Genomic DNA, 24,010 nt, shown 5'->3' with positions numbered 1-24,010 from the left:
TTCACTTTGTGAAAGAAGGACTGTGAATTGCCTCACAGCTGCAAGCTAAGTATCACAGGACTGATAAGGGACTTGTACAAATTACCAGTTTGTTTGGAGACCAGTGCTCTTTGCTATACCAAAAGAGGGCTTAATTTAAGTGAATTTTCATTATAAAGAACATTGTTTTGAATTTTCAAACCTGTGTGTGCCTGAAATTTGTACCTGTGAATTTTTGGGAGGAGTCTACCAGAGAGCCCGACAGAACACTTACTTATTTCATTTATTCCATTTTTTATTCCTTAGATTCAGGGCGGCTTACAACAATAGCAATTAGCAATAGCACTTTTTAACAGAGCCAGTATATTGCCCCACAATCCAGGTCCTCATTTTACCCACCTCGGAGGGATGGAAGGCTGAGTCAACCTTGAGCCGGTGAAGAGATTTGAACCGCTGAACTGCAGATCTGGCAGTCAGCTTTAGCGGCCTGCAGTACTGCCCTCTACCCCTTGCGCCACCTCGGCTTACACGCCGAAAAATATGTTACGTCTCAGTTCTTAACCAACATTCTATCTCTGAACCAAACTAGAATGCGTTTTCCTTCCCTAGCGATTCATCAATAGCACAAACTTGTAACTCTCCAATTTAGAGGATTCCCCCCTATCAAACACCTTGACTCTACTTTCAAGGGAAAGTATACACACCTATTCCTAGGCAGGCTTAATGAGATTGTGTTCCGTGCCATCAATGTGACTTTTAAAAGCTCAACACCCCCACCCAAATTCAAAATAGCATCAGTTGCTCCTCTTCTTACAAGTTACAGAAAAACATCTTTCAACACCTTGAAAGCAAACCCCCAAAGCAAAATAGGTAAGGATTAGTTCATTTATTAAGTGGGCGCCCAATGGAAGAGTAGAACATGAAGAGTGGAAAGTTGGAAGTCTATAGCAGTGTTTCCCAACCTCGGCAACTTGAATATATTTGGACTTCAACTCCCAGAATTCCCCTGGCTGGGGAATTCTGGGAGTTGAAGTCCAGATATCTTCAAGTTGCCAAGGTTTGGAAACACTGGTCTATAGTAACATTGAAAACCATTGCAAGAGGATCAAAACCAAGTTCATTTGAGAACCATGGCCCCTGTGACTGACTTTGCTGAATTCTAATTCATACCAAACAAGAAGGGGGTAAAATGTCTTTTTTTCCCATCCTTTCTCATACTCATATTTATTTATTTATTCGATTTTTATGCTGCCCTTCTCCTTAAACTCAGGGCGGCTTATAACATGTTAGCAATAGCACTTTTTAATAGAGCCAGCATATTGCCCCCACAATCCGGGTCCTCATTTTACCCACCTCGGAAGGATGGAAGGCTGAGTCAACCTTGAGCCGGTGATGCCTATTAGATCAAGTTGATGTGTCGCCCATCTCTTGATGGTAGTTTACAGTTGGAGGCTATATAGAAACTTTAGGATATGGGCTTTCCATCAGCAGTGGAAGTTCCATTGTTCTCTCATATCATCAAAACAGCAACACAGAAATCTTAAACCTCCAAAGATAATTTGGTGGATGCAGCAGACAAAGGGAAGTAAAGAAGTAATTTATCTATTTAGTAGTGTCAAAGTTTTCTACTTATACATAGGGATCTTGTGGTTTAATCGTACCTCCCTCTGGCAGCTACAATTCTTTAACCGATAGATACATATGTCTACAATTACGAATATAGAGTGGAATATAGAAATCTATATACATTTCAATGTGCTGTATTTTTTGGACTATAAGACGCACAGGAGTTTATCAGATGCATCTTAGTTTTGGGGGAAGAAAGTAAGGAAAAGGCTAATCGGCAGGTGGATCGGCCTCTGGAATATCCCAAATCAGCTGTTCCCGGAGGTGAATTTTAGCAACAGGTTCATTGGTTGTAAGCTCTGCACCTTGCTTTTTCCCCCTGAATCTGAAACCTCCATTTTAGAGACTTTTTTTTCTGAATATGTTTCAGGTTTGGTTTTTTTTCAGCCTGTGTTTGAGAGGCTGGGAGGGGCTACATTCGGAGTACAAGACACACCCAGATTTTCACCTCCTTTTTGGGGGTGGAAAGGTATGTTTTATACTCCAAAAATACTGTAAATACTGCAAACATACTGCAATAAATAGTACGACTTAAAAGATATAACCATCTAGTTATACCGATGCTTTCATATCTTAGTTATCTCCAGATTTTTCACAAGGGGGGGGGGGGGGAATGTCCTTGTGCCTTAGCTGGATTCATCCATCTCATCAAGAGGCTGTGTGTGGACTTCAATCTTCTTGGGAGGAATGTAAGATCCCATCCCTGCAGCCCTCTCAGCTTCCTCCTGGGTGTAGGGCTCCTCACTCAGTTGCTTCAGTCTTTGGAGAAAAAAACAAAACAGAAACAAATCGATAAGTTTTGCAAATGCTGATATGCCAGTTGGCGAAGGACACAAAATCTGAATGGAGTCCCATGTCCTTCACCACTGGCATACATTTTGATTCTATATTTGCTAGATAAATATGACAGACAGGCCATTCAAGAGATATTTCAGGTTCAAGAAAATGGACTAATAATAGAAACGTAGAAGACTGACAGCAGAAAAAGACCTCAAGATCCATCTAGTCTATGTCCTGTATTTTATCTTAGGTTTATCCCAGGCATGTTTAAATTCAGTTACGGTGGATTTATCAACCACGTCTGCTGGAAGTTTGTTCCAAGGATCTACTACTCTTTCAGTAAAATAATATTTTCTCATGTTGCTTCTGATCTTTCCCCCAACTAACTTCAGATTGTGCCCCCTTGTTCTTGTGTTCACTTTCCTATTAAAAACACTTCCCTCCTGGACCTTATTTAACCCTTTAACATATTTAAATGTTTCGATCATGTCCCCCCCTTTTCCTTCTGTCCTCCAGACTATACAGATTGAGTTTATTAAGTCTTTCCTGAACTGAACACAGTATTCCAAATGTGGTCTCACCAGCGCTCTATATAAGGGGATCACAATCTCCCTCTTCCTGCTTGTTATACCGCTAGCTATGCAGCCAAGCATCCTACTTGCTTTTCCTACCGCCCGACCACACTGCTCACCCATTTTGAGACTGTCAGAAATCACTACCCCTAAATCCTTCTCTTCTGACTAATAGCAATAGCACTGACTAATATAGTGCTTCACAGTGCTTTACAGCCCCCTCAGGCCTCTTTTCAATGCTCATTTTACCCACCTTGGAATGACGGAAGGCTGAGTCAACCTTGAGCCTGGTGGGATTTGAACTGCCAAATTGCAGTCAGCCGGCAGTCAGCAGAAGCAGCCTGCAGTACTGCAGTCTAACCACTGCGCCACCAAGGTACTCCCTCCCCCGCCACCGATTAAATGAAGTTAACATTACCTCCTTTTGTGCACTTTTGATCTGAAATGATCCTTCATACTTTTTAAGTCAATGAAATATCGCCTAAGAAGAAAGAAGAAACAAGCAGGCTGTAAGCTAATGAAAAGTCAAGTTGGGCCTAGTGATTAATGGAGTGACCAGATGTGGGCTGAAATTTAAGAACTGACTTCACTTATCTTTTCTCACCACCACCCCAACCCCCCCCCCAAAAAACCCCCCGAAGGGAAATGTAAAGTTTCAACTTTGCTCCCTTTGTCTACAACAGTGGTTCCCAACCTTTCTAATGCCGTGACCCCTTAATACAGTTCTTCGTGTTGTGGTAACCCCCAACCATAGGTCTGGTGCCAATTCTCCCAACAGAGGTTTAAGCTGATTGGCAGGCAGGTCAGAGGCACACTCCCACTATAAACACCTGATTGGTTGGATTGTAAAAGTAGGTTCCAAGGCGCCAGAATAGAAGCTTTAATTCCTAACATCAAAGGAAATTTGTCTTTTCCCATGGTCTTAGGCAGGGGTCCCCAAACTAGGCAACTTTAAGACTTGTGGACTTCAACTCCCAGAATTCTCCAGCCAGCTGTGCTGGCTGGAGAATTCTGGGAGTTGAAGTCCACAAGTCTTAAAGTTGTCTAGTTTGGAGACCTCTGGTCTTAGGCAACTGTGAAATGGTAGTTCGACCGCCAAAGGGGTTCCAACCCCCAGGCTGAGAACCACTGGTCTACAATTAGGGCTCTGGGTTTGGATTGCAAAAATCTGGTTGGGATGGCAAAATAATGCAGAAATCTCTGGCTTTGTTGCCACCTACCATCTGTGGTATTTGTTTGTTTGAATCCTGCAGTAATTAGTTTAAATTTTTAACCCCATAAAATAGGACGTCTTTGTAAAAGGGGGGGGGGGGAGCAAATTTTTCAGTTTTCCTGCATCCATTCTGCAGCTAAAATCTTACATTTTGATAGGCAACTTCTCATTTATGTCTAAATGGAATATTTTCAAAATGGCTACTTTTAAGCCGAGAGCTTAACTCCCAATAATTCACCAAACCAGGGGTAGGCAAAGTTGGCTAGCTTAGGAATTCTGGGAGCTGAAGTCCACATTATCGTGGAAGAGCCAATTTTGCCTATCTCTGCCCCAAACAACATGTTAGCTAGGGAATTTGGGGAGTTGAACTCCACACATTGTCAAGCAATGTAACCCACAACCGAGAAAGTTGGTCAGATCTAATCCTTATCTCTATATGCAAGGTGTATTCCACTGAGACAAACCCCTTCCGCCCCCCCCGCCTTTCTCTCTTGACGCACGCGCAGTGCAGGCAGTAGTGCTGGGCATTGCCAGGCAGGTCGGGATCCAGTTCTTGGCGCAGCAGCTTCGTTGCGTTCTCAGGCAACATGTCGCGGTGGATCTCATCCAGATCTCGTCGCCGCCGCTTCGTTTTCCACTGGCGGGCCAAGGAGTGGGTCTTATGCGAACCCGTTCGACGGGAACTCTTGGGGGCCATACTCCAATTCCAAACCTCGCCGGAAAGAGAGAGAGAGAGAAAGGAAGCTTTTCTTCCGCTTCCGATAGGCGCGCTTTGACGTCATCTCACGGCGCCATCCCCTGAGCGTTTCCAAGCGGATTTGAATATGAATGAGATGAAGTTCCGTAACCAATCAGGGCTATGAATGAAATGAACAATGGGAAGCACCAAGGAAGTGCATAAGCGCACCATTGTGCCTAACGTCCCTGTCCTATTGTCCTCTTATAGTTACTTTTTACTTATGTTTATACAAACTATTCTATCCTATACATGTTTGACAAATAAATAATTTCTATGAATACGTATTCATATATATATGGATGGATGGATATAGATATACAGTACATATAAATATTCAACATGTATCCCCAAGTTTCCACTATTCATCTGAAAGTAATAGCTCGAAAAGAATAAAATAAATTAACCAAGTATTTGCAAAATTTGGCAGCTTTTAAGATGTGTGGACTTTGAACTCCCATTTTGGGAGTTGAAATGCACACATCTTAAAAGTTGCTGAATTTGAAAAATACTGAATTATCCTTTTTTAAAAAAAATAATTGTATTAGTTTTAAATGTTAAAACATACAAACTACATACATACAACATAAAAACAGTGTCCTGTGAAGGTGCACCCATCACCTGACAACATACATATATACCCCACCACCAACTAGAGGGTCTGTACTAACATCTTTAATATTCTAAGCTGGAATCTGCATTCTATTTACATATCAAAGAGTGATTCTAATTTATTCTTTATGGCTAGATCACAAATTCTACTTGTCATATAACCTCTCACATCCATCTGAATGTAATAGCTCGAAAAGAATAAAATAAATTAACCAAGTGTTTGCAAAATTTGGCAACTTTTAAGATGTGTGGACTTTTAACTCCCTTTTTGGGAGTTGAAGTGCACATATCTTAAAAGTTGCTGAATTTGAAAAACACTGAATTATCCTAACATCAAATAATGGTACAGTTCCGTTGAAAGGCTCATTTACAAAGATACAAAAGTTTGCAATTTGACCAATATTGGGGGAAAGCAGTTATGGTTGATTAACAAACAAGCAACATGACTTACTTGTTTGTCAAATATATATAGGATAGTAGTTTGTATAAATATAGCACAAGTAAAAAGTAATGATAAAAGAGGACAGTAGGACAGGGACGGTAGGCACAGTGGTGCGCTTATGCACACCCCTTACAAACCAAAGGTTAAAAATTTTGGGGGTTTGGGGAAGAAACCACAGAGTCAGGTAGAGTCTTCGGAGAGGGGCCGCACGAATCCCAGTGACCGATTAGGTCCCACAGAGTGGGCCTTCTCCGGGTCCCGTCAACTAAATAATGTCGCTTGGCGGGCCCCAGGGGAAGAGCCTTCTCTGTGGCGGCCCCGACTCTCTGGAACCAGCTCCCCCCAGAGATTAGAACTGCCCCTACCCTCCTTGCCTTTCGTAAACTCCTTACAACCCACATTTGTCGTCAGTCATGGTGGAACTGAGATACAGTATCTCCCCCGGGCCTATCCAATTCAATTTATGTATGGTATGCTTGTATGTATGTTTGCTTAATAATGGGGTTTTTAATATTTTAAATTGTAAATTATTAGATTTGTCATGAACTGTTTTATTGTGTTGTGAGCCGCCCCGAGTCCACGGAAATGGGCGGCACACAAATAAATAAATAAATAAACAAACAAACAAACAAACAAACAAATAAATAAATAAATAAATAAATCTAATAAATAAATAAATTAATTAATTCCAGGCACTGATCACTCTATTGCTGAAGTTGTATTTTCTGCCGTCGAGTTTAGCGCGGTTTACATTTAGTTTAAAATCTATTATGTGTTCTTGTATTGCTGCGGTTGAAGATGAAGTAGTCATTAACAGGAAGGACATTTTGGTATATGATTTTATGAACTACATTTAGATCAGATCTGCGGCGACTTTGTAAATTGTCTAATCCCAGTATTTCAAGTATGGTGGAATAAGATAAAAAAAGTTCACCATTACTGAATTAGAGCACAATCTGGAATTAGAGCGCAATCCAGCTTCCTTGCAGGTTTTAAGACACTATTTGGACGTTTGGCAGAGCAGGGCGAAGAGGTTGGCACTCTGCCTGAAGCAGAAACTAAATCCAGGAAGGAACGAGAAGACGCCGGTCTGCGTGGCTATCAGCCCTACAAAATAATTTATCCATCAGCATCTATTTTAAGCCGGCTGCCTAGCTCCTACATTCCATAGCCTGTTCTTGCAGGAGATCAGTTACAGGGTGCAGACAATGGGGTGTAAAGCAGCAACTCAGGAAGTCTTTCTTCCAAAGTGGGAGAAACAGTCTTCTTGGGATTAGGGAACTTCTGAAGTCAAATGGCACTTTCCGAAGAAGAGGGGGCTTTCTTGGGTGTTTGCCCATTAAAAAAAAGTTTAACGGACAAAGGATAGTCTAGAAGGATTACTGTATTTTTCAGAGTATAAAATGCACCTTAGGTTTTGAGGAAGAAAATAGGGAAAAGAATATACTTAGCAGATATTCATCTGGCTAGCATCCATAGTCTGGTCAGTTTCAGCACATTATTTTATCCCCTGGTTAGGGCTTTAAAAAAATCTTATTCAGAGAGAGTAACATTGAAAGAGCTTGCAAGCCAGTAAGATCTGGGAAAATCATTAGCGCCTGGAAAGAAACATTCGGAGCAAGTAGAACAATGAAAAAAAACCCTGCAAATACTTAGGGCTTGGAAAACATTCTTTGCAGAGAGTAACAATGAAAGAGCTTGCAAGGTAAAAGCTGGGAAGATCGTTAGCACCTAATTAGGGCTGGGGGGAAAAAGCTTCCCAAAAGCTACATTCAGAGTATAAGATGCACCTGAATTTCCAGCCTCTTTTGAAGAGGAAAAGAGTGCGTCTTATGCTCCGAAAAATATGGTAGTTTTCCATGTGTGGGCTGAAGAAGTGTTCTGTCGGGCTCTCTGGTAGACTTCTCCCCAAAATTCACAGGTACAAATTTCAGACACACACGTTTGAAAATTCAAAACAATGTTCTTTATAATGAAAAATCACTTAACCTAAGGCCTCTTTTGGTATAGCCAAGAGCACTGGTCTCCAAACAAACTGGTAATTTGTACAAGTCCCTTATCAGTTCTGTGATACTTAGCTTGCAGCTGTGAGGCAATTCACAGTCCTTCTTCTTTCACAAACACACTTTGCTCTGGTTTAGTTTCAAAGCGGGGGGAAATCAGCACACAAAAGGTCAAAGTCAGTAAAGCAGTCACGAAACACCACAATCAGATAATCCTCCACAATGGCCAAACCCACAGGCTGCTCTTTATAGCAGCCTCACTAATTACCCCAGCCCCACCCAACCACAAGTGGCGTCATTTTCTGTGATAATAATCTCTCAGTTGTTGTTGCCTATGCATCGCTCTCCGCATGCGTGGCTGTACCATTAACTCTTGTTCTGAATCCAAGGAGGAGCTAGATAATTGATCTCCTGAGCTGTCTGCCACACACTCCTCCTCCCTGTCACTCATGTCTTCTTGGTCAGAGGAGCCTTCATCAGCAGATTCCAACCAGGGGCAAAACAGGCCTGCAGCATGTGGATGTCTCCCCCACATCCACAGTCCTTGGGGCAGGAGCTGGGCCAGAGCTAACCACAATAAGGCAATTATATTTTTTGCAGAACTTATCTGGAGGGTGGTTTGCCTGTTCCCCCGCCCCCCAAGAGCTGTCACCCATTATTATTCCGTTTCAGCCATGTATCCGATTCTACTTTGTTCTTTGAGATGAATGCTGTATGCTTCTGAATGTTTAATGAAGACACCAGATCTAAGGAGGAGGCCGCTAGAAACAGGTGTGAAGTAGCAGGACAAACTAGCTTCTAGCTGAGCTACTAATATCCCGCAGAACCTCCAAAGCAGCTGAAAGCCACGACACCATGGCCGCTGGAACTTAAACTTGTTTAGTTTTCTCAACGCAGAAACTTAGAAAAAAGGGAGTATAAAGCTTGAAGCTTCTCTCGCATCTGAAGAAACTGAGATCTGGCAGTTGCAACGATGACGCAGGGATTCTGGAGAGTCTACAAGACAAAAGTAATGCAAGCTCTTGGTGGAGAGCTCCAGGAAGAGGATCTCCAAGATGAGGTAGAGAGATTCATGATCAAACCTCTTCTTTTTCCTTGGTCATTGGACGTGGGCTGTGTTAGCTTTCCCATCCGTTCCAGATGGGTGGACTCCTAATGTTTTTCAGACGGCAAAGCCATTGGCAAAAATTCTGGAGGTTAAAGGCCACACATATCTGGAAGGTGGTGGGGGAGACCCCAGATCATAAGGGAATGGAATGGAATAATAATGGAATGGAATAATAATGGAATGGAGTGGAATGGAATAATAATGGAATGGAATAATGGAATGGAGTGGAATGAATAATGGAATGGAATGGGATAATAATGGAAAGGAATAATAATAGAATAGAATAATAATGGAATGGAATAATAATGGAATAGAATAATAATGGAATGGAATAATAATGGAATAGAATAATAATGGAATGGAATAATAATGGAATAGAATAATAATGGAATGGAATAATAATGGAATGGAATGGGATAATAATGGAAAGGAATAATAATGGAATGGAATAGAATGGAATAATAATGGAATAGAATGGAATGGAACTTTCCCCATGTAAGATGGGTAGTGACTGTCCTCTTCCTCCTCCTCCTCCCACCCAAATTCCGAGCTTTTATTTCTTTCCTAATGGGTTTGCACGCATTATTTGCTTTCACATTGATTCCTATGGGAAAAATGGCTTCTACTTACAAACATTTCTACTTAAGAACCTGGTCACGGAATGAATTAAGCTCTTAAGCAGAGGTAACACTATATTATTATTCAATAATCTTTGGAAATGGGGAGGAGAGATATTGATAGATGATTTGCAACACTTTAGTTCAAAATGGAGTCAGGCAGCTCAGCTGTTCTTATTCTGCTCTCTTTAATGCAGGGGTGTCAAATTCAAGGCCCCAGGGCTGGATCCAGCCCGCCAGCGTGCTTATATCTGGCCCCGTTGTGCTGCCCTGGAAACTGCAAGGGCCTGGCCCGTATGCCTCTGTCAGTGAAAACGGAGCTCCATTTTCACTGGCAGAGTGGAAGGAGGCCATTGCAGCCAAAAACAGAGCTTATGAGGGCCACGGGAAGCACTCCCAAGCTCTGTTTTTGCTGGCGGAAGGTTGCAGGTGGCTGTTGCACATGAAAATACAGCTCAGGAGCCCGTTTTGCTCGCAGAGTACTTGCGTCACCACAGGTGCCCCCTCCCACAAGTGATGTCGAGCTGGCCCGGCCCACCGTACACTTACCCCTCAGGTCAAACACAATGCTGATGAATTTGATGCCTCTGCTCTACTGAATGGAGTCACAGATCCCTGTAGAAGGAAACTCCTTAAAACCCACCTTCGTAAACTCCTTAAAACCCACCTTTGTTGTCAGGCATGGGGGAACTGAGATATTTCTCCCGGGCCTATATAATTTATGTATGGTATGTTTGTTTGTATGTATGTCTGCTTAATAATGGTTTTTTTAAAAATATTTTAAATTGTAAATTGTAAATTATTAGATTTGTCATGAACTGTTTTATTGTGTTGTGAGCCGCCCCGAGTCTACGGAGAGGGGCGGCATACAAATCTAATAAATAAATAAATAAATAAACAAACAAACAAACAAACAAACAAATAAAAGGCCACGGTTGCCTATTCTTGCACCAACAATTCTCAAAAGACGATTTCTTATTTCAGAGCGAGAATCCTCAACTCGTGGAAACTACAGACTCTATAATGCTGTCAGAGGAGGGACTGAACTCCGTTGCTCAGTTGGCTCAGCGGGTAAGAACAGTCGCTGTCCTCGTCCAAAGAGCTGAAAGCCTCTTTTAGATTTCTGAAGTTATTGTTGCAATACAGAAAATTTAAGACTTGTGGACTTCAACTCCCAGAATTACTGGCTGAGGAATTCTGGGAGTTGAAGTCCACAAGTCTTAAAGTTGCTAGGTTTGGAGACCCCTGTTCCATGATGTCTGTCCACAACCCAAATTTCTGATTTTGGCATGTAGGTCCAGGGAGCTGGAGTCAAAGGCTGGAGGACCATGTCATCTTTGTTCAATCGGGAGGATGAAGATCAGTTGCTGGCTCCTGAACCATCTGCTGACCAGTAAGAGATATCTATCTAATTACAATTCTAAAAATGTGCCCAAATATACACCTTCATTCAATCACTTTTTATCCTCTTGGTAGTGATTTTCAACCTTGAGAACTTTAAAGATATGTGGACTTCAACTCCCACAAGTCTCCAGCCAACCAGACAAATATAAGAGAGTTGAAGTCCCCCTATTAACTTTACATAAATGATCTTTGTGATCATATTAAAAGCAACTGTGTTCTCTTTGCTGATGATGTAAAAACATTCACCACCAACAACAAGGCTGCTACCCTTCAAAAAGACCTTGACTATGTGTCAGAATGGTCAAACAAGTGGCAACTTCAAATCTCAACCAACAATTGCTCTGCCTTACATATATTGCTCAAAAAAATAAATAAAAGGAACATTCAAAGAACACATCCTAGATCTCAATGAATGAAATATTCTCATTTGTTCTGTAAAAAATTGTTCTGTACGGCATACAAATCTAATAAATAATAATAATAATAATTTTCACAACAGCATGTAAAATTGATTGACAAACAGTGTTGCTTCCTAAGTGGACAGTTTGATTTCACAGAAGTTTGATTTACTTGGGAGTTATATTGTGTTGTTTAATTGTTCCCTAAAAAATCAGAACATAAAATAGAAACTAGATGGACAATGACCTTGTAGATGACCCTCACTTTGTCAAAGACTTGGAGTACTCATCTCTAATGATCTAAGTGCCAGAGCCCACTGTAACAACATTGCAAAAAAAAAAAAGCATTAAGAGTTGTTAATTTAATCTTGTGTTGCTTCTTCTCTGGTAATATTGTATTGCTCGCTAGAGCATTCAAAACATTTGCTGGACCAATTCTCAAATACAGCTCATCTGTCTGCATATCTGACATAAATACAATTGAGAGAGTCCAGAGATATTTCACGAGAAGATTCCTCCACTTCTCTGCTCACAACAGAATACTTTATGCCACCAGACTGGAAATTTTGGGCTCTGACAACTTAGAACTACGCTGACTTCAGTCTGACCTAAGCATAGTACGTAAAATTATCTACTACAATGTCCTACCTGTCAATGATTACTTCACTTTCAACCAGGGGTGGGAAGTAGTCAGGACGGGGTGGAACACAGTTCCACCAGTGGAAATTTATTTATTTATTTATTGGATTTGTATGCCGCCCCTCTCCAAGGACTCGGGGCGGCTCACAACATAAATGAAGCTCTGTGTCCAGCTCCAGGTGACCATCCCACCCGCCCATCCTCCTCCTCGGAAAGTGACAGGGAGACCAGCACCGGCAGGAGTTGTAGGGGGGCCATTTCCTCCTCCATCTTTTCTCAACAGCTGATCAGCACCTGTTCATCTAGCTACCTAGCCTAAGGCAGGGGGCGACCCATGACGGAGAGCGTGGGAAGCGCGAAACAAAATGTCACCCCAGAGAGCGACACTGGTGAGGTTGTAAGTCGAGGACTTAACAGTTCACTTGAACGATGATGATCGTTCAAGCCACTCCCACCTGGTCTCGTGGCCGGCAAGCCACTCCTACCCAATCACGTGACCATCAAGCCACACCTACAAAATAAGCCACACCCACACTGTGGCAGTAAACATTTTGGCTGCCCATTACTGCCTTCAACCACAACAATACCCAAACACTCAAATATGAGCCGGGGTGGCGCAGCAGGTAGAGTGCTGTACTGCAGGCCAGTGAAGCTGACTTGTAGTTCTGAAGGTCAGCGGTTCAAATCTCATCACCGGCTCAAGGTTGACTCAGCCTTCCATCCTTCTGAGGTGGGTAAAATGAGGACCCGGATTGTGGGGGGCAATAGGCTGGCTCTGTTAAAAAAGTGCTATTGCTAACATGTTGTAAGCCGCCCTGAGTCTAAGGAGAAGGGCAGCATAAATATTGAATGAATGAATGAATGAATGAATGAATGAATGAATGAATGAATGAATGAATAAATAAATAAATAAATAGATGCAAATTTAATTTAAACCACAACAAACTCGATTGCAGGAAATGTGACCAGCAACAGTGTGTTCAATACCTGGAATATACTACCTGATTCCGTAGTTACTTCATCGAACCCCCCCATAGCTTCAACCTTAAACGATCTACCGTGGACCTCACCCCATTCCTAAGAGGTGTGTAAGGGTGCCCGTAAGCGCACCGATGATGTCAATCAAGAGGCAGGAGGCAAGAATGCATGTTGTTGGGGAAGGTACATCATTTCATGTATTAATAACCATGTTTATACCTATATCCGTTATCTAATACAGTAACTTTCAACCTTTTTTGAGCCGCGGCACATTTTTTACATTTACGAAACCCTGGGGCACATTGAGCGGGGTGGGGGTGGGGGCCGCTAAAAAAAGTTTGGACAAAAAAAATCTCTCTCTTCCTCCCTTTTGCATTATTTCTCTCTCCCTCTTTCTCTCCCTCTTTCTTTCTCTCTCCATCCCTCTTTCTTTCTCTTCCTTCCTCTCTCTTTTTGCTCTCTCTCTCCCTCCCTACCTCCCTCTATGTCTTTCTCTCTCTCTCCTTCCCTCCCTCTGTTTCTCTCTCTCTCTTGCTTTCTTTCTCTCTCTTTCTCTCTCTTGCTTTCTTTTTCTTGTTCTCTTTCTCTCTCTCTTGTTCTCTTTCTCTCTTGCTTTCTTTCTCTCTCTCTCTCTTGCTTTCTCTCTCTCTCTCTTCCTTCCTTTCTTTCTCTCTGTGCTTCGCGGCATACCTGACCATGTCTCGCGGCACACTAGTGTGCCACGGCACACTGGTTGAAAAACACTGATCTAATATATGCTTGACAACACAAATAAATAATAATAATAAATAAAATGATTATCTTAAAGTTGTCACGGTTGGGAAACACTGTTTTAATGAAATAGCACATACAGTACTTCCCTTTACACAGAATGCCTGTTCATTTTTATAGTTGTAGCAAGCATTTATGTAGGAGAACTCCTCCCTCCAAACCTGGAGTGCCCCAGATTCTGCAAAAAAACAAAACCAAACCCCAAAACAAACAACCCCGAGAAATATTGCCATCAATCAATTCACATTCTCAGCCCCTTATTCAAAGCCACAACCACCCTGAATCTTTCATTTCCTTATATTTTTCTGATAGGAGCTGTTTTTGGCTGCTATCGGCAGAGAATTGAATTGCCCGAAGAATTAGGAAGGAAATACACTATGCCTTCAGCTTCCTTATATTTGTCTAGAAATAAGTGTTAGTGTTTTGTTTTCTAGTCACGCCCACCTTGCAAAACCAGATTAATGTTAAGGAGCGGTTGGCTTGGGTTTTCTCCCATTGTGGTCGATGGTTTTGCACCCTTTTGTAATTACGTACAAATATTTTTATTGATTGATTGATTGATTTTGTCCATTGCACAATGAGAGTTATATTGGGTATACAGTGATCCCCCGATTATCGCGAGGGTTCCGTTCCAAGACCCCTCGCAATAATCGATATTTCGGGATGTAGTGGTGCGGAAGTAAAAACACCATCTGCGCATGCGCGCCCCTTTTTCCATGGCCGCACATGCGCAGATGGTGGAGTTTGCGTGTGGGCGGCGGGGAAGACCGGGGAAGGTTCCTTCGGCCGCCCAACAGCTGATCTGCTCCGTAGCGCGGCAGCAGCGAGGAGCCGAAGATGGGGTTTCCCCGTTGCCGCTTGCCGCTTGCCCGTCACCCGCTTGCCCGGCCGCTCGCTTGCCGCTTGCCCGTTTGCCCGCCCGGCTGCTCGCTTGCCGCTTGCCCGTCACCCGCTCGCCCGGCCGCCCGGCTGCTCGCTTGCCGCTCGAGAGCAAGAGGGGGAGAGATAGAGAAAGAGAGAGAAGGAAAGAAAGAGATGAGAGAGGGAGGAAGAGAGTGTGAGAGAGGAAGAAGCAAGATAGAGAAATAGAGAGAGAAAGAAAGATGAGAAAGGAAGGGAGTGATGTCATCGGGTGGAAAAATCGCGATATAGCCTTTCGCAATGATCGGGATCGCGAAACTCGGGGGATCACTGTACATATAGTAAATATATAATGAAGGTTATAGAGGATATACAGTGTTCCCTCGACTTTCGCGGGTTCGAACTTCGCGAAAAGTCTATACCACGGTTTTTCAAAAATATTAACTAAAAAATACTTTGCGGGTTTCCCCCCCCTATACCACGGTTCTTCCCGCCCGATGACGTCATATGTCATCACCAAACTTTTGTCCACCTTTGATAAATATTTTTTTTAATAAACTTTAATAAAGAAACATGGTGAGTAATAATCTAAATAGTTGCTAAGGGAATGGGAAATTGCAATTTAGGGATGGCATGTGATACTGTTCATAGCCAAAAATAGTGTATTTACTTCTGCATCTCTACTTCATGGAAATTCAACTTTTGCGGGCGGTCTCGGAACGCATCCCCTGCGGAAATTGAGGGAACACTGTACTCATAGTAAAGTATACCTAAGAAAGAAGAGAAGAGAAGAAATAGGAATAAAATATATCAGTGAAAGAATAGAATAAATACAGGAAAGAAGAATGGTATAGGAGATATAGGAGAGCAATAGGACAGGGGATGGAAGGCACGCTGGTGCACTTAGTGACCTCTTAGGAATCTGGAGAGGTCAACCGTGGATAGTATAAGAGTAAAGTGTTGGGGGTTTGGGGATGACACTACAGAGTCCGGCAGTGAGTTCCACGCTTCAACAACTCGGTTACTGAAGTCATATTTTTTACAGTCAAGTTTGGAGCGGTTAATATTAAGTTTAAATCTGTTGTGAGCTCTTGGGTTGTTGTGGTTGAAGCTGAAGTAGTCGCCGACAGGCAGGACGTTGCAGCATATGATCTTGTGGGATCATGTTTAAGGGGTCTTAGTTCTAGGCTTTCTAGGCCCAGGATTGAAAGTCTAGTCTCGTAGGGTATTCTATTTTGAGTGGAGGAGTGAAGGGCTCTTCTGGTGAAGCATCTTTGGACATTTTCAAGGGTGTTGATGTCTGAGATGCGATATGGGTTCCAAACGGATGAGCTGTGTTCGAGGATGGACCTGGCGAACGTTTTGTAAGCTCTGGTGAGTAATGATATAAAAATGATGTTGAGACCAGGAAAGGGTTCCTCCCAGTTCACACTGGTTCACCCAAGTAGTGGGGCTGCAGCATGGACAGTCCCGTATGCCCTCCCGGTATGAAAAATGGAGATGCACATGCATCTCCGCGCCCCGGACGCATGCATGCACATATACACGCATTGGTGTGAGATTCAGCTTCTGAGCATGTGCATATGTTTTGGTGAGGTTTTTTGCATGGAAGGATGCGCAGAAGCAAAAAACCTGACCGAAACACGTGCGCACATTTATTTATTTTTTGCTTGTTTGTTTGTCTGTCTGTCTGTCTAATCTATCTATCTATCTATCTATCTATCTATCTATCTATCTATCTATCTATCTATCTATCTATCTATCTATCTATCTATCTATCTATCTATCTATCTACCACCTACCCACCTTATCTGTCTGTCTACCTACCTACCTATCTAATTTATCTATCTATCTGTCTGTCTGTCTATTGTCTAGCTGTCTATCTACCTACCTACCCACCCACCCACCTACCTACCTTATCTGTCTCTCTGTCTATCAACCTACCTACCTACCTACATATCTAATCTATCTATCTATCTATCTATCTATCTATCTATCTATCTATCTATCTATCTATCTATCTATCTATCTATCTATCTATCTACCTACCTACCTACCTACCTACATACATACATATCTAATCTATCTATCTATCTATCTATCTATCTATCTATCTATCTATCTATCTATCTATCTATCTATCTATCTATCTATCTATCTATCTATCTATCTATCTAACTACCTACCTACCTACCTACATATCTAATCTATCTATCTATCTATCTATCTATCTATCTATCTATCTATCTATCTATCTATCTATCTATCTATCATCTATCTACCCACCCACCCACCCACCCACCTACTCACCTTATCTGTCTATCTATCTGTCTATCTGTCTGTCTGTCTGTCTGTCTGTCTGTCTGTCTGTCTGTCTGTCTGTCTGTCTGTCTGTCTCTCTATCTATCTATCTATCTATCTATCTATCTATCTATCTATCTATCTATCTATCTACCTACATATCTAATCTATCTATCTATCTATCTATCTATCTATCTATCTATCTATCTGTCATCTATCATCTATCTATCTATCTATCTATCTATCTATCTATCTATCTATCTATCTATCTATCTATCTATCTATCTGTCATCTATCATCTATCTATCTATCTATCTATCTATCTATCTATCTATCTATCTATCTATCTATCTATCTATCTATCTATCTACATATCTAATCTATCTATCTATCTATCTATCTATCTATCTATCTATCTATCTATCTATCTATCTATCTATCTATCTATCTATCTATCTATCTATATATCTATCTACGGTATCTATATATCTATCTACCTATCTACCTATCTACCTATCTACCTATCTACCTATCTACCTATCATCTATCTATCTATCTATCATCTATCTATCTATCTATCTATCTATCTATCTATCTATCTATCTATCTATCATCTATCATCTATCTATCATCTATCTATCATCTATCTATCTATCTACCTACATATCTAATCTATCTATCAATCTGTCTGTCTGTCTGTCTGTCTGTCTGTCTGTCTGTCTGTCTATTCAACTTCTATGCCGCCCATTCCTGAAGGGCTGAGGGAGGCTTACAACAACAGTACGAATATAAGAATAAATACCACACAGTAAAAGAAGTCGAATAGTTACCTGAGGTTAAAACATAACAAACTAAAAACCCATTAAAAAGTTATCATAAAAAAAAGAAAAAACACACTCATATACATACACACCATTCTTACAGTTGGCCATCAAGCTGTGAATTTATGGCCCCAGGCCTGTCGGCAAAGCCAGGTCTTTGTGGCCTTGCGAAAGGCCAGCAGGATGGGAGCAATACGGGGGAAGTTGGTTCCATAGAGCTGGGGCGGCCACAGAGAAGGCCCTCCCCTTTGCTTAGTCGACGGGACCCGGAGGAGGCCAACTCTGTGAGCTCTTATTGGTCTCTGGGAGGTATGAGTCCCCGGGTGCAGGAAACAGAATTTCTTTCAAACGCACGCTCGTGCGTCAGTGCTGCGGACCACCCAAATTTGTTGGCCATTGGACTAGAAGATCTCCAAGGTCCATTTCAACCTATTATTCTATATGGGTATAGCCCTACTGATGCCCAGTGAAGGGCTACTAAAAGTTTTACTACCACACTGTGGGCGTGGCTTATGCATTTTCTTTCAACATCTTTCAGTGCAAATTGGGTGCCCTGGGGTGGAGCTCCATTTTTGCTACCCCACTGCGCTCCCCCCCCCCGCATCCAGGCAGTAGCCCACCCCTGCTCATACCCCTCCTAACAAGGTCCCTGCAAACTACAGTAATTGCAAATGTATTCCTTGTTCTCTCTGCTTATCTAGAATCAGTCAGCTGTTCCTTTTGGCCTTCTGCCCTCTAGTGGGCAGATAAAATGTGACACACCGTAGTTGAATGGAGTCTTCGGCCTCCAGGAGCCATTCATTCATTCATTCATTCATTCATTCATTCATTCATTCATTCATTCATTCAGTAATGGGCTGCTGTGCCCACTGGGGGGGGGATGCAATGGGGGTAATAAGTTTATGCACTATTTATTGAGCCAGGGCAAAGGCTCGCATGCCAGCAGATATGGCTCCGCGTGCCACCTGTGGCACCCATGCCATAGGTTTGCCATCACTGGTGTATACCAAGATAAATAGGTCACCAAGTAATTTGGTGTGTTTGAGCACAGGGCCTTAAATACCATCACTAACAGTTTATTCTTAGGAAATAATAATAATAATAATAATAATAATAATAATAATAATAATAATAATAAGTCAACGAAGCAGTGGAAGTGATGTGCCGGTGTCTGGAGGCTGTTGGGGTTTGGATGGGTGTCAACAGACTCAAACTCAACATGGATAAGATGGAGTGGCTGTGGGTTTTGCCTCCCAAGGACAATTCCATCTGTCCATCCATAACCCTGGGGGGGAATTATTGACCCCCTCAGAGAGGGTCTGCAACTTTGGCGTCCTCCTTGATCCACAGCTCACATTAGAGAAACAACTTTCAGCTGTGGCGAGGGGGGCGTTTGCCCAGGTTCGCCTGGTGCACCAGTTGTGGCCCTATCTGGACCGGGACTCAATGCTCACAGTCACTCATGCCCTCATCACCTCGAGGCTCGACTACTGTAATGCTCTCTACATGTGGCGACCTTTGAAAAGTTTTCGGAAACTTCAGATCGTGCAGAATGCAGCTGCGAGAGCAGTCATGGGCTTCCCAAGGTATGCCCATGTTACACCAACACTCCGCAGTCTGCATTGGTTGCCGATCAATTTCCGGTCACAATTCAAAGTGTTGGTCTTGACCTATAAAGCCCTTCATGGCATCGGACCAGAATATCTCCAGGACCACCTTCTGTTGCACGAATCCCAGCGACCGATTAGGTCCCACAGAGTTGACCTTCTCCGGGTCCCGTCGACTAAACAATGTCGTTTGGCGGGTCCCAGGGGAAGAGCCTTCTCTGTGGTGGCCCCGACCCTCTGGAACCAGCTCCACGCTGAGATTAGTACTGCCCCCACCCTCCTTGCCTTCCGCAAACTCCTTAAAACCCACCTCTGCCGTCGGGCATGGGGGAACTGAAATATCTTCCCCAGGCCTGTACTGTTCATGTATGGTATGTTGTGTGCATGTTTTTTAAATTATGGGTTTTTAGCTTTCTAATGATTGAATTTGTATTATATATTGTTTTCTGTTGCTGTTGTGAGCCGCCCCGAGTCTGCGGAGAGGGGCGGCATACAAATTTAATAAATAAATAAAATAAAAATAAATAATAATTTATTAGATTTGTATGCCGCCCCTCTCCAAAGACTTGGGGGAAACCACTTTTAACACACCATCCAATGTAGTTTTAACGCCTCTCCGTTCCTAAATCCCTTTTCTCCTTTCAGTCCTCTAGCTGCCAAACCAGCAGAAGAAACAGCTGAGAAGAAGACGGCTGGTTTTTGGGATGTCTTTGCTAACAAGTGGCAGCAAACCTCACCTCTGGAAAAAATGACAGCCAAGGTGGATCCCAGCGAAGAAAGGGTTGAGGGCAGTGGGGGTTCCGGGGTGAGGCCAACTGAGGAAGTCAGTGACCTTGGCCATGACAACGATCTCCGAGAGGCTGAAGGCGTGGCCTTCAAGTGGAGCTTCGTAACCAACAAACTGGCTGAGTTGAAGAACAAGAACATTCCCAAAAGTAACTAGGACAGACCCAGAAATGGAGGACTTTGAGCGAGCGACCCTTTCTCAGTGGTAGCAATATATTTTATGATTTTCCAACAGCTTTGTGGGCGGGGGGGGGGGAGTGCTGGGCTTAATGTGAAATACAGTATTCAGTTCCAGATATGGGTGATGATAACTTTATGAAGCTTTCCCAAAGTGTGTGTCTTGGTGGTCTTCATTCCATTTCTCTCCTTTTCTTCCTGCTCTTAGAATACAGGGTACATTCCAAAACTAATGCAATTTTTTAAAAAGTAATTTATTGGACAGATTTGCACAAACACTTAAAATTATTCAAAGTTCTGTCCTTGGGCCTCTACACATTTTTCCCAGTGACTCTGCCGTGACCGGTACGTGCCCTGGAAGGCGTCTTAGGGCAGTGTTTTTCAACCAGTGTGCCGCGGCACACTAGTGTGCCGTGGAACATGGTCAGGTGTGCCGCAAGAGGGGAGAGAGAAAGAGAAAGAGAAAGAAAGCAAGAGAGAGAGAAAGAAACAAAAAAGCGAAAGAAAGCAAGAGAGAGAGAAAGAAACAAAAAAATGAAAGAAAGAGAGAGAGAGATAAAGAAAGCAAGAGAGAGAGAAAAAGAAAGTAAATGAGAGAGAGAGAAAGCAAGAGAGAGCGGGGGGAGAGAGAAAGAGAGAGAAAGAAAGCAAGAGAGAAAGAAAGCAAGAGAGAGAGTTTGTGTGTGAGAGAAAGAAAGCAAGAGAGAGAGGGAGAGAGAGAAAGAAAGAAAGAGAGAGAAGGAGAGAGAGAAATGTGAGAAAAAAGGGGGGGAAAGAGAGAAAATAATTGAGGCAGACAATGAGAGGAAAGAGAGAGAAACAAAAGAGAGAAGTGACTCTTGATGTAAAGCATATGATAAAAAGCACCCAAAGAATAAGAGAGAAAAAACCCCCAGCCGTCACCTGTTTTTGGAAATGGTTCAAGAGTGTGTATACACACACACACACAAGGGGGGGGCAATATGTATAATATGTACTGTCTTAGAGTATCATTTTGGTTGGTGGTATGCCCCAGGATTTTGTAAATGTAAAAAATGTGCCGCAGCTCAAAAAAGATTGAAAATCACTGTCTTAGCGCAATGTTTCCCAACCTTGGCAACTTGAAGACATCTGGACTTCAATTCCCAGAATTCCCCAGCCAGCATTCGCTGGCTGAGGAATTCTGGGAGTTGAAGTCCAAATATCTTCAAATTGCCAAGGTTGGGAAACACTGTCTTAGGGGACCTCTCGCAAGGTCTTCGTCATGGCTGATTGGATCTCTTCTATGGATGAAAAACGGATCCCTTTCAGGGCCGGGAACAAAAAGCAGTCAACTGGGGCAATGTCAGGACTATAGGGTGTGGTGGGGCAGCATTGGCACCTGGTGTTTGGCCAGGAACTCGCAGACTCGTAGCGCGTTGTGGCAAGGTGCTTTTTCCGTCCATAGAAGAGATCCAATCAGTTGTAACGAAGACCTTGCGAGAGGTCCTCGAAGATGCCTTCCAGGGCACATACCGGTCATGGCAGAGTCGCTGGAAAAAATGTGTAGAGGCCCAAGGACAGTACTTTGAAGAATGTTAAGTATTTGTGCAAATCTGTTCAATAAATTACTTTAAAAAAATAATTGCATTACTTTTGGAACTCACCCTGTAATTATGTTAATGGACATTTAGGAAAATCTCCCTTGCCAGAGACTGCTTCCTGTCAAAAAAAATAATAATAGGCATTTCCTGGTCTCTCTTTCCACATTCACCTATTTGGATTGGAACCAACCTTGGCTTTCTAAGAAAGCAGCTGTCGCAGAACGATTCATCCAATTAATCTAATCTGTAGCAGTCGACAGGCTGATTCTGTGATAACTTTCTGCAACTTGGATGGAGGAGATCTGGAATACACAGATCCCTGGTCAGCCATGATGAGGCCACTGACTTATGAGGATAAAATGGGAGAGCTCCAGGCGTGGACATTCCAAACTCTTCCCGCGAAGAAAAAGTACGATGCAAACGTTGGCGACATAAAGGAGTTAAATCTGTATGTGGAGGCAGTTTCCAAGAACCCATAAAGGCCTTCCAAGCTAGCCAAGGAGATTGTAGAGGTGCTTGGTGCTGGTGTATGCAGGGCGGTTAGAGCCTGGAAATTCTGTTTTCCAGTAATCTCCTCAATTTATTTATCTATTTATAAGATTTATGGGCCGCCGAGTAGATACCGGTATACATAAGTAATTTTTCAAAGGAAGTAAGTATTTTGCATACTTTTTGCAGTGCTACCTATGTTGCAATATGTTGCCTAGTCAGAGTAAATTTTGTATAAAAGGATTATGATGTATCTAGCTACCACAAGGTGGCAACGGATAGATTGTCGTCAGAATTTAAAACTTTTCTGCAGAGCAATAATCCAGAGTTTGCCATGCAGCGCTCATCATCACTCCCAGGCTGCAAGATTTCATGGGCATTGGATGGAAAGTAGCAATTGCCTTAGAAGGCATGTAAGATCTGTGCAAGCACACTGTTTCTGAAATGAGCCTTCAGTTACAAAGTCAACCTTTCACAAATTGGTGCCATGATAATGTCTGGGATTTGGAGCATCCACATTATTAGAGAGCAAGTGTTACCATAGAAACATAGAAACATAGAAGACTGACGGCAGAAAAAGACCCCATGGTCCATCTAGTCTGCCCTTTTACTATTTCCTGTATTTTATCTTACAATGGATATTTATTACCATTTATTGATTTAATTTAAGAAATGTATACGGCTGCCCAACTTTCGCAGATGCAACTCATGGCAGTTCTACGGATCTCTTGATTCCAAAGGGCCGGGGCTGCCACAGAGAAGGCTCTTCCCCTAGGGCCCACCAGCCGACATTGCTTGGCTGACCGGACCTGGAGAAGGCCAATTCTGTGGGCCCTGACCAGACACTGGGATACATGAGGCAAGAGACGGTCCCATAAGTGTTGTGGTTGGCTTCAGGCCAGCTCCTGTGGTTGCTAATTTTGACACAGAGGATGGGAGCCATCAGTTTACAGAAGACCAGTCTGGCTGGAGGATGAATCAGACAGTGAACCAGAAGCAGAGACAGGGAGAGAAATGGAGCAGGAAAGGACTGGAGAGACAGAGGGGGGAAGGGAGTCAGTCAGATCTCCAGCCAGAGATTCACCTGAATCAGAAGGGGAAGAGTTAATGAACAACCCTATTCTGAATGCTCGGGTCCAGAGAATGCTGGGAAGACAAGAGCAGCTGCGCAAATGCAGAAACAAATTATAAGTCACAGGTGATAAGAACTAATGACGCTGCTGCAACCATGAAAAAAGGGAGGGTTGGAGTGATTTGTGTGGGAGTCTATCATTCAGCATTTGAAGAAAGTGTGATGAATTGTGGTTTAGTGTTTGCTGTGGATTTCTGGACATTCTGACATTCAAATTGTGAGCTATTTCTGGCTGACATAAGCCTGAAAGGCTCCTGCACTGACTGGAGTAATTAACTCTGACCTATTGACTTCTTAAACTAACATTGCTCGGAAACTCCGTGGTTTGCTGTTTTCTGAATATAAAGAACAACCCTTGTTTGATTTTTACAAATCTGTTTGTGTATGTTTGATTAA

The 24,010-nt window shown here is 42.7% G+C and overlaps 2 protein-coding genes across 2 annotated transcripts; one reads left to right on the top strand and one right to left on the bottom strand.

Annotated features, from left to right (window-relative positions):
* Window positions 1-253: 253 nt before the first annotated feature.
* Window positions 254-4,928, bottom strand: ZNF593 (zinc finger protein 593). Its single transcript, XM_070764941.1, has 3 exons — window positions 4,671-4,928; window positions 3,376-3,438; window positions 254-2,364 (listed from the first exon to the last, which is right to left on the bottom strand). Exons 1-3 carry the CDS (start codon window positions 4,865-4,867, stop codon window positions 2,232-2,234), a joined length of 393 nt encoding a protein of 130 aa, XP_070621042.1. The 5' UTR covers window positions 4,868-4,928; the 3' UTR covers window positions 254-2,231.
* Window positions 4,929-8,936: 4,008 nt separating this feature from the next.
* C11H1orf232 (chromosome 11 C1orf232 homolog) lies at window positions 8,937-20,411 on the top strand. Its single transcript, XM_070764315.1, has 4 exons — window positions 8,937-9,023; window positions 10,673-10,759; window positions 10,984-11,081; window positions 20,114-20,411. The coding sequence occupies exons 1-4, from the start codon at window positions 8,937-8,939 to the stop codon at window positions 20,409-20,411; spliced, it is 570 nt and encodes a 189-aa protein (XP_070620416.1).
* The last annotated feature ends 3,599 nt before the right edge of the window (window positions 20,412-24,010 follow it).

The sequence above is a fragment of the Erythrolamprus reginae genome, chromosome 11 (assembly GCF_031021105.1).
Source record: "Erythrolamprus reginae isolate rEryReg1 chromosome 11, rEryReg1.hap1, whole genome shotgun sequence".
NCBI classification, from domain to species: Eukaryota; Metazoa; Chordata; class Lepidosauria; order Squamata; family Dipsadidae; genus Erythrolamprus; species Erythrolamprus reginae.
The sequence above is the reverse complement of the archived record's forward strand: the minus strand, read 5'-3'. Positions and strand labels throughout refer to the sequence as shown.